This window comes from Strongylocentrotus purpuratus, unplaced genomic scaffold (genome assembly GCF_000002235.5).
Source record: "Strongylocentrotus purpuratus isolate Spur 01 unplaced genomic scaffold, Spur_5.0 spur5_scaffold_15, whole genome shotgun sequence".
Taxonomy (NCBI): Eukaryota; Metazoa; Echinodermata; class Echinoidea; order Camarodonta; family Strongylocentrotidae; genus Strongylocentrotus; species Strongylocentrotus purpuratus.
Window position 1 is genome coordinate 3,016,755 of NW_022145600.1, and position 13,532 is coordinate 3,030,286.

The following is a 13,532-nucleotide window of genomic DNA, read 5'->3' on the forward strand; positions in this document are numbered from 1 at the left end:
CACAAACACACAAAAAAATACAAAAATAGTGGCTCCTCTTTTTTCTTCTATCTCCTGTTCAGCTTATCCTCTCTTTTTTTTTTTTTTGGGGGGGGGGGGGGGTGGACCTTGTGCCCCCCCCCCCCCCCCCCCCCCCCCCCCCACCCCCCCCCCCGCCTGCATGAATCCATAAATGTATATAACCATTTTGGCATATTCAACATATTTGCAATATATCTAAACAAAGTTGAATCTTCTGTTGAATAGTGTGTATCTTTGTTTTCCTTCTTTTTTACAGTCCGCAGAAAGATCCAAAACAATTACATTTGTTTACAAACAATAAACACCTTTCACATGTACACTGCAGCTGCAGTCAGAGCTCATACATCTCTACACTATAAAACTCCTTCAACAATATTTCGCCCCATTTCGATAGACTGATGTTCTTTTCTAGATAACATTTCGAACGGCTAATGAAGCATACTACTAGTAATGATATTCGAAATTTGACTTCGTATCATCTGAAGAAAAATCATGGTCAATTAAAATGATCCTTTTCAAAACATAATCCTCGAAATTTAAAAATCATAAATACGAAGCTCTGAGTGGCGAAATTTTATTGAACCTTTATCTGTTGATTTTTTGGGGGGAGGAGTTGTCTAGATTCCTTCCGACGGTGACATGTAGGGCGCGCCAGTACACACTCAATTTGTGTACATATGTGACGTGCGTGTATATTACGCACACGTACTACGTATACACTGGATTTACCCGTAAATTTCCATATCATTTCATTCACGAATACAAACACTAGCGAGTGAGGTTGTAATTGTACGACAAAATTGGGACACAAATTTGCAGTAAAGTGCTTTACTCGACTTATCTATTTTCATATCTGTTGAATGAATCAGGATGCTAGCATTACGAAAATGGTTTTATAAACCCAAGGTAAGATTTGAACTAACGTACCGGTAATTAATTATGAATGTCTGTGATGTGAAACTGAATCAAGATCAAATTTAATTTCAAGTGAGTGAACGACAATGCATGTGCATGATGCAGTGAGCTGAGATGAGCTGAGCTGAGCTAGCTGGGGAAACAATAACATGACCCTTTATTGTAATGTACGGACAAGATTATCCATATATTCCAGACAGCTCACAGTCATACATGTACATAGAGAGTAAAACCAGTCTAATTATTTTAGGGATATTTTTTTTGCTTCACCAAATAAACTTGAAGTCGAAAGAGGAAAGCGTCATCGTTGAAACTGAAACTGAGTGAAACTTGAAAGTCAAATTTTTTTGTTTTTAAACATTATTGAGAGCCATTTGTAGCCTTCAAATAAAATATATTCAAAAGCAAAAATTCAAGAATTTTAGACTTTTCGTAATTTCCACATCAAGTACATGAAATCTTCTTGATTGACTAGGGGGTCTAGACTCTAGATTCTAATATAAATAATAGAAAATAGATCTTGTATGAATATGATTATGAATGATTTGAATAGTCTATAAAACATTTTAGAGTCTATGCCTTTTAAAATAAGTTTTACAAAATATTTCTGAAGATGCTAACGGCTTTCCATAATTGTTAAGTCCAACTTAAGATACATGTACTAGATGTAGATCTAAGCCTAACTTAGGGATAAGCTTACATAACTTAGGATCTTTGTGGTGTTTGTTTTGTTGGGGGAGGGGGGGGGGTGGCTTAGTGTGCAAATCGCAGTTCCCTGGAAGAATCCTGGATCGATGAACAGGCTTAGACCTATAACATCGTGTATTAAATTAAAGTAGTAAGTAAGTGAATGGCAAGTTGGATGAAAATAGTAGCTGCCCAGAGTTTAATAAGTCCTTTGTTAAGTCATTCGTAAGTCCCAAAGTAATGCATAGATTTGAGATCAATCTTAAATTCTGTTTCTTAAAGGTTTAGCTTATGCGTAACTTCACTAAGTCATGCTTAAAATCTGGCCAGGCTGCTTCTTACATGTACTTCTAAGCCAGGTCTTTGCACACTTGTAGATTCTCATCAGTGTCACAAAGTAGAGTAATAATACCTTGAATACACCACTCACTACACATACATTGTAGGTACTGTACACTTGTAACATGAGCTAAATGATAAAGATTGTAAGAACTAAGATCAGATGGTTCGGATGAAAAAATTTAACAAAATATTAAAAAATCTAGATAAAGTAAAGTCTATTGTTACTCATTAGATCTACATGTAACAAGTTAAGCATTCTGTATCAGACTCGGTTGATGATTGATATGTCATCATTTGAATCTATTAATTAAATTTATGTTTATAGTCATACATGTACATCTACATGTACATGTTTATACTTTGTATTAATAACAGTTGTAGAAAGTCTAGTGTATGAGTCTAGTTTTAAGTGTATATGATAATTGTTATATTGTGAGAATCTCAATCATTTAGGCCTACACAATTGACAATTACCAAATACAGGCACATTATGTACACAAACATATCAGCAGCCTAAAGGCTTAAATTGTCAAATATGGCAAAAATGCAATTCTGTAGGATGTGCTCTGTGCATGATGTCAGTATTGGTAAAATTCCACTCCTTGTAGGTACCTACCCGTTTGTTGACAAAAGCTTATCTATAGCAGTTTTCTTTTGGGAGGTCATGTGGCTAGTACAAAAGTGTTGGCATAGATCCATGCAGACTTAGACCCCATTCTCACTCACTTTGAAAGTGGTCTTAGTTAGACCGCTCCAGAGGAACGGGTCTTGAGGAACGGTTTGCGAGCGTACACACTCCGAGCAGTTTTTAATGGCTCAAAACGCTCCACGAGTCAAAGTGGTCTTGTTGCTATAGCAGCTCAGGTCAGCAGATCAATTTTTTCGCGCGCGGAATACAAACCGTATGTACCGTACTACATGTTTCGCACCGAAGGTCACTAGCTCACTTCTGTTCAAAGTACGCTTTCCGTTCACATTGCACGTTAGAGCGCTCCAAACCGCTCTTAATAAGACCCGCTCCTCAAGACCACCTCGGAAGGTGGTCTTCTGGAGCGGTCCAGAAGTCCACTTCCTGGACCACTTTGACCGTTCTCACTCACTTAAGAACCGCTCCTGAGGAACGGGTCTTAGTTAGAGCGCTCCAACGAAGTGAGTGAGAACGGGGTCTTATATTGTAGCTTCCTTTTCCTGTTTCATGGGCTAGGCTGTGGAGTAAAAGCCGGATTAAATTACTTCTATTTCCTTCCAGATTGTTATTAAATATTTCATTAACAAATTGCAATACATTCCTGTATTTATTCACAGATTGTAGTCTTGACTAGGACTCTTGACTGGCCTGACATTTATTGATATTAATTCTTGTTTACAATATCTTGTAATTTTGTTTATTCAATTATAGTTTACTGATCAAAACAACTCTCCATGCCAAATGTTGCATGATTCTTCCTTGTTATGACATTGAGGACAAGTCTTTGCCAATTAAATTATCTCTGCTCCATCAATTCTTCCTTTTAATTGATATGGTCATTTTGTCATAAAAAGTCTGTCAATAAGGCAAATAACCTACATGTACTGTTAAAAAACACTAAAATAATAACAACAACAACCATTGCATATATTCACTCACAGACCAACATGTACAGTATACAATACCGTACATGTACAAATTGTACATGTGTACATGCTTCTCTATTTCAAAGTTGTTTCATGTATGTAACATGTACCGGTACGTGCAGAAGTTACTGCGCTGGTACATGTAACTCCTTGATATAGCCATGGACCTACTATAATATCATTAATTTGCATCAATACACCCCCAGGGTCCAGACTGTGTGTTGATATTAAATACGATAGAGCGCAGACACTGTGTCAATATATTCTACTTTAATGCATAAGCTCCTGATGAGTTTAAATCTACAACATAAAGTTAAATGAAAAGATGTGCTTTTAGTTTTTATTTAAAAAGTACTGAAGTTTCTAGTGGTATGTTATTTTCACAGTTTTGGTCATTGTGAATTTCTTTGTACACAAATTATAAATACATACAATTGAACATCTAGTACCAACATGTATAAGAGGTAAACTAATTTGCTGAAAACTTGAGTAAAAGGCATGCATTGAGCACATGAACTATCATGTAGCTGACAGCGCTTTTGAACCATGAACTTGTAATATATTGGTAGCCTTGGCTTCAATCCCAGGAGATGACCTAATGGATAAAACTCTCAATGATCGTAGGAAAAAAAATCAGAGTTCTTGGTTCCTTGAATGGCAAGGCTGGGGTTCAAGGAAAGGGAGATAGTTTTTTACTGTATCAGCAGTATTCCATGAGTCACAGGAACAATGTTTCCGTAGAGTCCCGGTCGGTCCCCCATTATCAGTTGGCACTAGCGAAACTTTGCCAAGACGTTTAGAATTTAGTTTGAATCATCGCATCAAGGCTGTGAAGATACAATGTGCGATCTTGCGGTCATATTGCTACTTTGTTGCCATGTTTTGAATCTTATTCTTAAGACCATCAACTAATGCTTACATGTGTTGATTTGTTTGTAAATTGAATATAAACTATCAATATTGAAAGATTTTCAGAATGTTCAAGTCATGCACTTGTAGACTTGCAGATTGCAGACATACGTGTACATCAGCTCCTACAGCATACCATACATTGGGGATCTGATTTGTTTTGTTGGGTGGGGGGGGGGGGGCAGGGCAGAGGTGGTCAATTCATTTCCAAAATCAAGGGGATGAAGGAGTCATGTTATAATTTGAAGGGAAATACTAAATATGGGGAATTTAAGACAACTTGTCCACAGTTCTTTTAATGTCGAGCTAGAGCCTAAGAGCCCTGATATTGTGTGGGCTAAACAAAAAGGTGCTATGTACAGTCAGTGTACGCATGCATACACTTGCATGGAAGGGACAAGTATGGGCACAGCGTATTGGGTAGAGCATCTACTAGCTACCGTGTACATGTATTCATTTAATATCTGCAATGCTTGGTTATTTTCCTCACCTACATGAATGCTTATCCTCCATTATGAATGCATAAAGCCCACCGCTACCTGGCTTTGTAATTACATGGTCCGTTGCCCCCGGAGGCTCGGTTAGACTGGCTTCATGGTGTTAGAGCTTATGTTGAACTCCGGTAATGAAATTTCATTTAGAGATAAAATTGAATTCTAAATTGTTTATGATGTCGTTTGGGTCAGCTAAATTAATTATAAACTGGTGGAATTTGATGGAAAGTATTTACTCACATTAAATCTAACACACCAGTTTTACATACTTGAAGATATGTACATGTAGATTTCATAGTCTTTCTTTGGGTATTATTTAGCATGTAGCCATATACAGTACATGTAATACCTTTTCTACTACAACCATAAATATTGGGTAGATTTCACTTACCTGTTGAACAGTCATTCTTATATATTCTTTTCAATCTTTTGCTTGATTCAGTTAGATTTTATTTTCATTATTTACAACCAGAAAAATTAAAATACAATGAAGAGTCCGAGTTCTTGCAGATGTATGATTTAGAGCCTTTTTTGTCTTGGAATTGCAATATTCCATCCAAATCTGTTAGATTAATTAAATTTGCTTCTCCACGCCTTTTTAAAAAACCCAACTTCTGTATGTTTTAGTAGATTACCGTACTAATTGTAGCAACAGTGTGTTGACTAACTATTTTGTGACTCAATTGAAAGTGGATATGATACGTGTTTACGATGGCATGAGTAAATGTTTGAAGTCTGTCACCTTGCTAATTAATTTACTAATCTGTGTGGACTCTACTTGACAGAGAAATAACAAGATAATATCTGTGAACTAATTTGATTATAAATTGATCTGGATTCTGGCAGTACATAGTATGTACATGTACAACATATCATGCATATGACAGCATGGTGACCACTTGTCAGCTATCAGTACAATGATACTTTATGATTAAAACTTTGTACTCTTTGAAGGTCATTAAATATATTTCGCTTCTGCCATGAATCGTACATGTGCATGAAGGTCTGTAATTTATTGTCAGAACTTTGTTCATTACCGGTATTGACTTTTGTAAATATTGCCTCGGATACAAAGTCTCTTTCTAAGCACAAGGGCAAAAAGAGGATTCATAATCACTATAATGCATATAATTTTAAAACAATAAATACATAAATTGATGAAAAGAAAATTCTGCTGCAAAAATATACTGTGTGTGTGTGATTCCTTTTATCACATTCTACCATATGCACGTGATATTTCTGTGTAGGCTACATTGTTCACTGAATGTTTAATAGACAAATATAGAATGTTGATAGTAAATGCAGTTATTTTAACTTTTATGTGACCCATGTAAAGGATGGGCTTGACTTTCTCAGTTCCCTGTTTCAATTGTTTCTGTTACAGTAGTATTCTGCACAGCATACGTACCTCATAATAAGAGTACAGGTTTGTACTTTGCAGACTAGAGTGAACTTGTAAATTATGAATGGCATCTGAATATTTGATAGAGAAAGGTCTAGCGAAGACAAGGGGGGGGGGGCTATTTTACAACTGCCCTGACTGAGGCTGAGGTCATGCTGGACTTTGATCAACTTAATAGTACACACACTTACAACAAAGGGAAATTTCCATCTTATTGTACATGTACACTGTAATCAACTAGACATCATCTGTTTGACGGTGAACTTGAACTTTGTTACGAGTGAAAGTCACTTTGTAAAAATCATGACATACGACTTATCTGTTTGTTGTTGGATGGAAATTGGATGATGATGATAAAAATTGTGTAGATGTAGAGAGACAAAGAGAGGGAGACAGAGAGAGGGAGAGAGAGAGAGGGAGACAGAATAGATAACATAACATCAGACTGATTAACATGTTCAATACATACAGGCCTACATTTATGTGGTCACTTTGTAAAAATCATGATATATGACTTATCTGTTTGTTGTTGGATGGAAATTGGATGATGATGATAAAAATTGTGTAGATGTACATGTACATGTAGAGAGAGATAAAGAGAGAGAAAGAGAGAGGGAGAGAGAGAGGGAGACAGAATAGATAAAATAACATCAGACTGATTAACATGTTCAATACATACAGGCCTACATTCATGTGGTCTGTATTTGGCAAAATACTAAAGTACATGTTTCTCAGGACTGTATGATATTTTGAAGAGAAAGGGAAAGTGTTTGAAATGTACATGAATGTAGCCTCAAACCTTAATTGCTGAAATGAAATAGAAAGTTTGAAGCTAAATTGTGTTTCTTCAGTTTTTATAAAGAGAGGACCTCAATTTTTCTTTTAAGTGCCCTCACATGAATGTTTCAAGTTTCAAGTTTATTTGTTTCACATTTCACAATTTTTGAAAACAAAATTAGACCATATAAATATGAAATATACTAAATGTGTCACATTATATGATTAATTCTTTGAAAAGACGTTGAAATTAATTGTATTGAATAGAAGGTTATACAGGGTGAAATGTGAGGAACCTATTAAAAAGCTCAGCTTGTAGATTATACACTGTATGTTCCCATAAATAAAACGAACATTTGATTGAAGTGGTTGTAATGGTGAAGGACGTTACAATAACAATAATAATATTGTTCATGTACATGTACTTCTTTTTAAGTGTGAAATATACATGACGCTTCGGCTCTTGAAAGCTACAAAAGAGCTCTTGTATTTAGAGCTCTTGTAAAAACACAATAAAATACATGTACATGTACATCAAAATGGCTGTGAGAAAATCTCCCTTTGACAACGTGAAATCCCAAAAGAGATCACCTAAAGAGAAAAGTACAGCATTTTGTGCACAATCCTTTTTTAATGTACGTATTCCTCCACCTTTTAATAGCATACATGTACATGTACATACAATCCTACATGCATATTTTCTCATTATTTTGTCCTACATTTAGTATATAATATTTTTCCTTTCATGTTTTACAGAAAAATGACTGTCAGCTACTAGCCCAGTTTTACTTCGCTGATGAAGAACTGAACGGTGTATCTCATGAGCTAGACAGCTTTGATGGGCGGCAGGATCCGGACCGATGCACCGTGCTCGTCAATCAGCTCAGGATATGCCAGGATAAAGTTCTCGGTCAGTATCTAATTAAGCACCTAAGTTTATTTCCTTGGAATTACATCTTGACTTATTAGGGATCCTACAGTATGGAGTGTCCCTGTAGGCTGTAGAAGAAATATTATAAGTAGGTAGTACATGTACCATACCATATGTCATTTATCTTGTTATACAGTTGCCATAATGCACCCCAACAAAAAATAAATAAATAATAAGTAAAAACGATTAATACACAGCTATGAAATAAAGGTAATGGTGTCCTGTATTTAAATTTGATTTTTATTTATTTTGTTTAAAAATATTTTTGTTTAATTAATTTTTTTAAATTAGACTTTATTTAATTTATTTTGATTCAATTTCATTTCATTTCATTTAAAAATGTTATTTAAGATAATGACCCAAATTCTTGAAAGGTGATTGATTACCTTTAGGCCAGGTTTAAACCCTGATTACGTGTACACTGCAGGTATTCTGTATTCAAAACATTCAAACACGAGCCACAGTAACTATTGTAGTCACAGACGCTAGACAGAATTACTATCAAGATTGGGCGGTGAAACCTTACAACTTAGAGTTTGTGTGTGTACTGGCTGCCTGCGCTTGCTTCAAGCTAAAAGCAGACTCACTACTGTACATTCAGCTCATAAACTGCGGTGTATAAAAAGAACCGCTCTTTGAGAAGGTACAGTGTAGTAATAGATGAGAGTGGGCAGACAAACGAGACTGCGGATGATCAGAGTAGCTGTCTGTCCTCACACCCGCCCACGCCTTCTGTACAGGAGTGCTCTACCGATTCCCAGAAAAAGAGATTTATAAACCCTAATAACCACTGCTCATTACGTATTTTCGCAAGGTGGGGGAAGGATGATTTTATTTCGGTACAAATGGATCCTGTATGGTTGTCTGTACAGTCTGTTACAGTGAAATTGATTACCGGTATGTTGGCCTCCATCATACTTGTGTGTGGGTGGAGTATGCTCTTGTACATTATATGTTGTAGCCTACATGTACAATGTAAATTGCATCTGTCTTGCATATTTTCGCAAGAAGAAATGAACATATTGTTTACAGAAATGTACATTTGAATATGTTGTACATACTGTACATGTATGTAAGCCCACCTCACTCTTCATGATCTGAATCCGATCTGATATTGGAAGAACTTGCAAGTTGCAATATATGATAAAAACATTCAAACTTCTAGGATCTTACAAATCGATGATCTGAATAGTCATATGATGAATGAAATTCAAAGTTTAATGGTTTTCAAACTTTCTTGGAGGAGGAAAAGCTAAATCAAACAGTTTGGAATAGTTACATAGTCCATGCTTGCATGTATACGTGTGGGCAGCATACGTGTATACTGTAAAATCTATCCCCACTAGGCTTAATCCCCATTGTGTTCAAAGGAACACAGAGAAAGTTTACAGAGGTGATTTATCTATTTAGGCCATCACTTGTCCAAAAGCTGAATTGTGCCCAACATGTGAGAGCCATGCTGGATCTGGAGTACCAGTACCTTTATTTTCTCAGAAAACGAGGGTTATTTGAAATCAGGATGAACTCACTTGAACCTTATTTCCACACCTTCTCATGTTTGTTTTTTCAGACTTAAGAATTTATGCCTGATATGACTAAATGATTTTCCTATGGATGCACATCTGGTGCTAGACCAAACAATCCAGCGATATGAAAAGGAAGTCATTTGAAGCCACTCACTTTCCGTCTACCCTAGAGCTCTCTGTCCCATTCTCTCCATTTCTTTTGCTCTCTTCCTTTGACACTTTCTATCTTTTCTCTTCTGTGGATGCTGATGTTTTAACCAGAAACTGGTTTGTATCCAGATTTGTGAAAGTTTCATGCTGTGAAATGAATGAATTGCAGCACTAAAATTAATATGTAAAATGTTTCTGTACATACTTACCTATTCTCTTTCTTTCTCACTTTCGTTTTAAAGTTTCTCTCCTCCCACTTTCACTTACTTCTATTTATCCCACCCTCTTTTTTTCCTTTATTGTTCCCTCAAATTTGTTTTTTCTTTCACTTATTTTCTCATTCTCTCCCTCTTTCTCTTTCCCATTCTCTTTCTTCTTTCCCATTCTCTTTCTTCTTTCCCATTCTCTTTCTTCTTTTTCTAGTTTTTCTCGCCCATGCACTCTCTCTTTCTATCTTGTTCCTTTCTCCTTTCTTTCTTCCTCTCTCGAACACCTTTGTCTCTCCAAACACCCATGTTCCTGTAGATGATACTTTAGGGGGCAATAATATGTACACTTCAAGCGAACATCACTCATTTTTATCACACTCTGGAGTTTTGTTTAAAAGTTGCACAGCAACTATCCATAAACATGCCAAAAAACCATCTCTCTATCGTTTTTTTATTTAAATGTCGGCAGAAACTTGGCCGGTCTTTTTTTTCTCAGTATAAAGCTTGCTTTCAAAACACTGTTGAAATATTCCGGTTTTTGCTCACACGACTCTCATTACTTTCGTGCTATCATGTCTGGAGCGGGGACAAGCGGCGCTCGCACACACAAAAATGCAATCAGCAAACACCAACATTTCTTTAAAATAGGTGTTTCCAGTGGTGTAAATGGGCCTAAGCTTTCTTTCTCTTTGGATTAATGGAAAGGGTTGGGTAAAAAAAAGATTCCCAGGGATTTCTGAGAGAGTAAACTTTGATCACGAAGCCAGAGCATGGAAAGTGGAAAAAAATTGGACTACTACAGGAAACGGGGTCAAGAAACGCAGGAAGCTTCACTCGCGCATTGATGGATTTACCAAATTAACGATAAGTAATAATGACTAGAATGGTGCATGTAGGAAAAAGTTTGAGAGTTAATTATTTTATTCTACAAGAATTTGTACAAATCAAAATCATCTGTACAAAGCTTGGTATAATAATGAATTATAAATAATTAAGTTAGAGTTAGGGTTATGCACATGGATTTGTGATATGGTTAGTCAACTTGGCGTGATAGTCTGTAGAGACCAGTGCACACTGTCTCTTTAATCGTATCACTACACTTTATGCGCACTACTCAACAAAAAATCAGAATGACCAAACACCAACGATTTTAATGGGTTTTTCCAGTTTCCAGTAGTCTTAATGGTAGTCTAAATGGCAGTCATAAAAATTGATGAACTTTCAAAATGGTGTATGGGCTGTGTAAATAGGCGCCATGTGTGAAAGATCTGTAGATATTTTGGGATCATTTGTACAAGTGCCAACTCTGAAGTGGCTTATCGTGTTGGTCGTAATTATGTCTTGACTTAATTATTATCCTTGTTTACCGTATACCCTTGTTAGGGAGAATTTACCCCCGGTATTTTTAAATTTAACTCATCCACGCAACATACTATTCTAGAACACTAAAGTCGATCAGGTGTTGTACAAGTATGTGTACCGGTACCGGTATAGAAAATCAACGAATGAATTTCCATTTGCGAAATGACAATATGATGTAGGGATTACAAGTAAGTTTCATAGTCGACTGATTATTCTTTGAGGGGTATAAGAGAGTCCTTTGGGATTATTTCTAAAAACAGCATCTTTTGTGAAAAGCTCCTCTTACCTTACATAAAGAATGTAATCAACCCTGACAAGTAATTCAGGAATCCAGAAAAAGGGGGGGGGGGGGGGGGGAGAGATCATGACGTCAAGATTAGATAATCAAGATCAATCAAAGATCAATAACCAAACAGCCTTTGAAGGAGAATCGGAAATGCCTGTACAAATAAAGAGTTGTCCGGGTGTCAATTCTGGAGGAAGAGTTTGCCTGTCTGCATGGTGCGCAGGAAGGACGGGGTCCTCCTCTTAATATCCTCTGGATATCCAGAGATATCATCAAGAGTCCATCGCTGCTGCTTATCACCGGTAACAGACGCGTGGATCTCTGATAGCCTTCTCAGGGTTCAGACTACCGGTACCGGTAGATACTTGAGGGCCTTGTGCCCAGGGTTCGGCTCCAAGATGAGCGGTAGTGACCTGTTTTTTCTAAGATTAAGTTTCGATTTGGAAGTTCTTACCGGTACTTAATGACTTTTAATTACAAATCCCTGGGAATATGTCAACCTAATATTTGAATTGCGTAAGATCAAGATATATTTTGAAAGATGTGCTGTGTGTTATTTATAAAAAGAAATAAAACGGAATACCGTAGATGTAAAGATGTAAAACCAGTACACATCCTTTCCAGAAGCTTTTTTAATACACCCCTCCTCTCTTTCTCCTTCTTTCTTCATACCCATGTGAACATTTGAAGTTTATCTCATATTTTGTAAATGTTTAAGACCTGACCGAGCAATATGGAAGAAAGCCAAGATTAGTGATACACACATGCATGTGCTAATAACAATTTGATCGTTATCGCGCTAGCGTGCGTCAGAGGAAAGAAAATTTTGTCAGTGTTTGTGCTGATGATATCAGCAGAAATGATATGAAAATAAGGAAGATAACATTGCATAGTATTTATCAGTGTTTCATCTGATGAAGGAATTTTCTCTGAAAACCATAGGAAATTGCTCAATTTTTGACTATTTTTTTTCCCCTCCAAAGTTGAGGCGGAATCTAGTTCAGACTGCTAGTGCTGATAAAGGATTGAAACTGCTCAAAAAAGAAAAGAAGGAAATATCAGAAAATAAAAACTTCTTTTCTAAGACTATCAGGAAGAAAATATAAGTGCCATTAATTCCTTCCAATCTTTTCTTGTCAGAGTGGCCATAGTAAAATATGAAAGTTTTCAGATTACAATCACTTTCTATAGTTTTACAGACTTACATGGATACCGGTAGTTTATTTATGGACCTTCACTTTCAGTTGTAAAAATAAAGAGATCTGTCTCTCCAAATAAAGAGCATGTCAAAGATAATATTCTAATATTCCCTTCACTGTACATGTAGACAAAATGTGAGGAAAATTAGGAAATGACTGTATGTTTGATAAGTTTCAGTGATGCTTTTAGAGAACAAACAGAATTATTAGCATCTGCCTTAAACAAAGGCATGACAATTTTACATCAACCCTAGCTAGGCCTCCTTTTCCTTTAAGCAAAAGCTTTTTCAAATTGACTAAACTTCTTCTTATATCTTCAACAAGTACATTTGGTTGATATTAAAACTTTGTATCTTTGGAATGGTTTTGATAATGAATGTATTTTGTGATTAGTTAGAGATAAAATAGAGTTCTAGTCATGTGATATCATTTTGAAAGGAACCATCTGGAAGAGATAGGCAAAGATTGATTAACCATGAATACCGGTACGGGTAGCACATAAGATTAGATGTATACCGGAGGCTGAAGAATCATCGAAATGATAAGAAATTGGCACAGTCTTGTTGATAGTAACATGCATTTTACACAGAAATGTGCATATCCGACTGTCCAATCATGTGGCATGAAAGTTTGTCCTAATATATATAATATAATACAACATAGTTTTTAACATTTACAGCAAATTTCCTGTCATTTTTGTGATATGAG

General features: G+C 36.1%; 1 protein-coding gene across 2 annotated transcripts in view; it reads left to right on the top strand.

The window, feature by feature from the left end:
• Positions 1–715: 715 nt before the first annotated feature.
• The window catches only part of LOC580360 (lateral signaling target protein 2 homolog), a 32,661-nt gene continuing 19,844 nt past the window's right edge, over positions 716–13,532 (top strand). Inside the window, exons 1-2 of one of the 2 annotated variants that reach the window (XM_003726232.3) lie at positions 716–927; positions 7,918–8,071. In XM_003726232.3, coding sequence (XP_003726280.2) covers positions 892–927; positions 7,918–8,071 — 190 coding nt within the window. In that variant the 5' untranslated portion in view covers positions 716–891. The remainder of the gene's footprint in view (positions 928–7,917; positions 8,072–13,532) is intronic. The other variant, XM_780423.5, reaches the window with a different exon arrangement.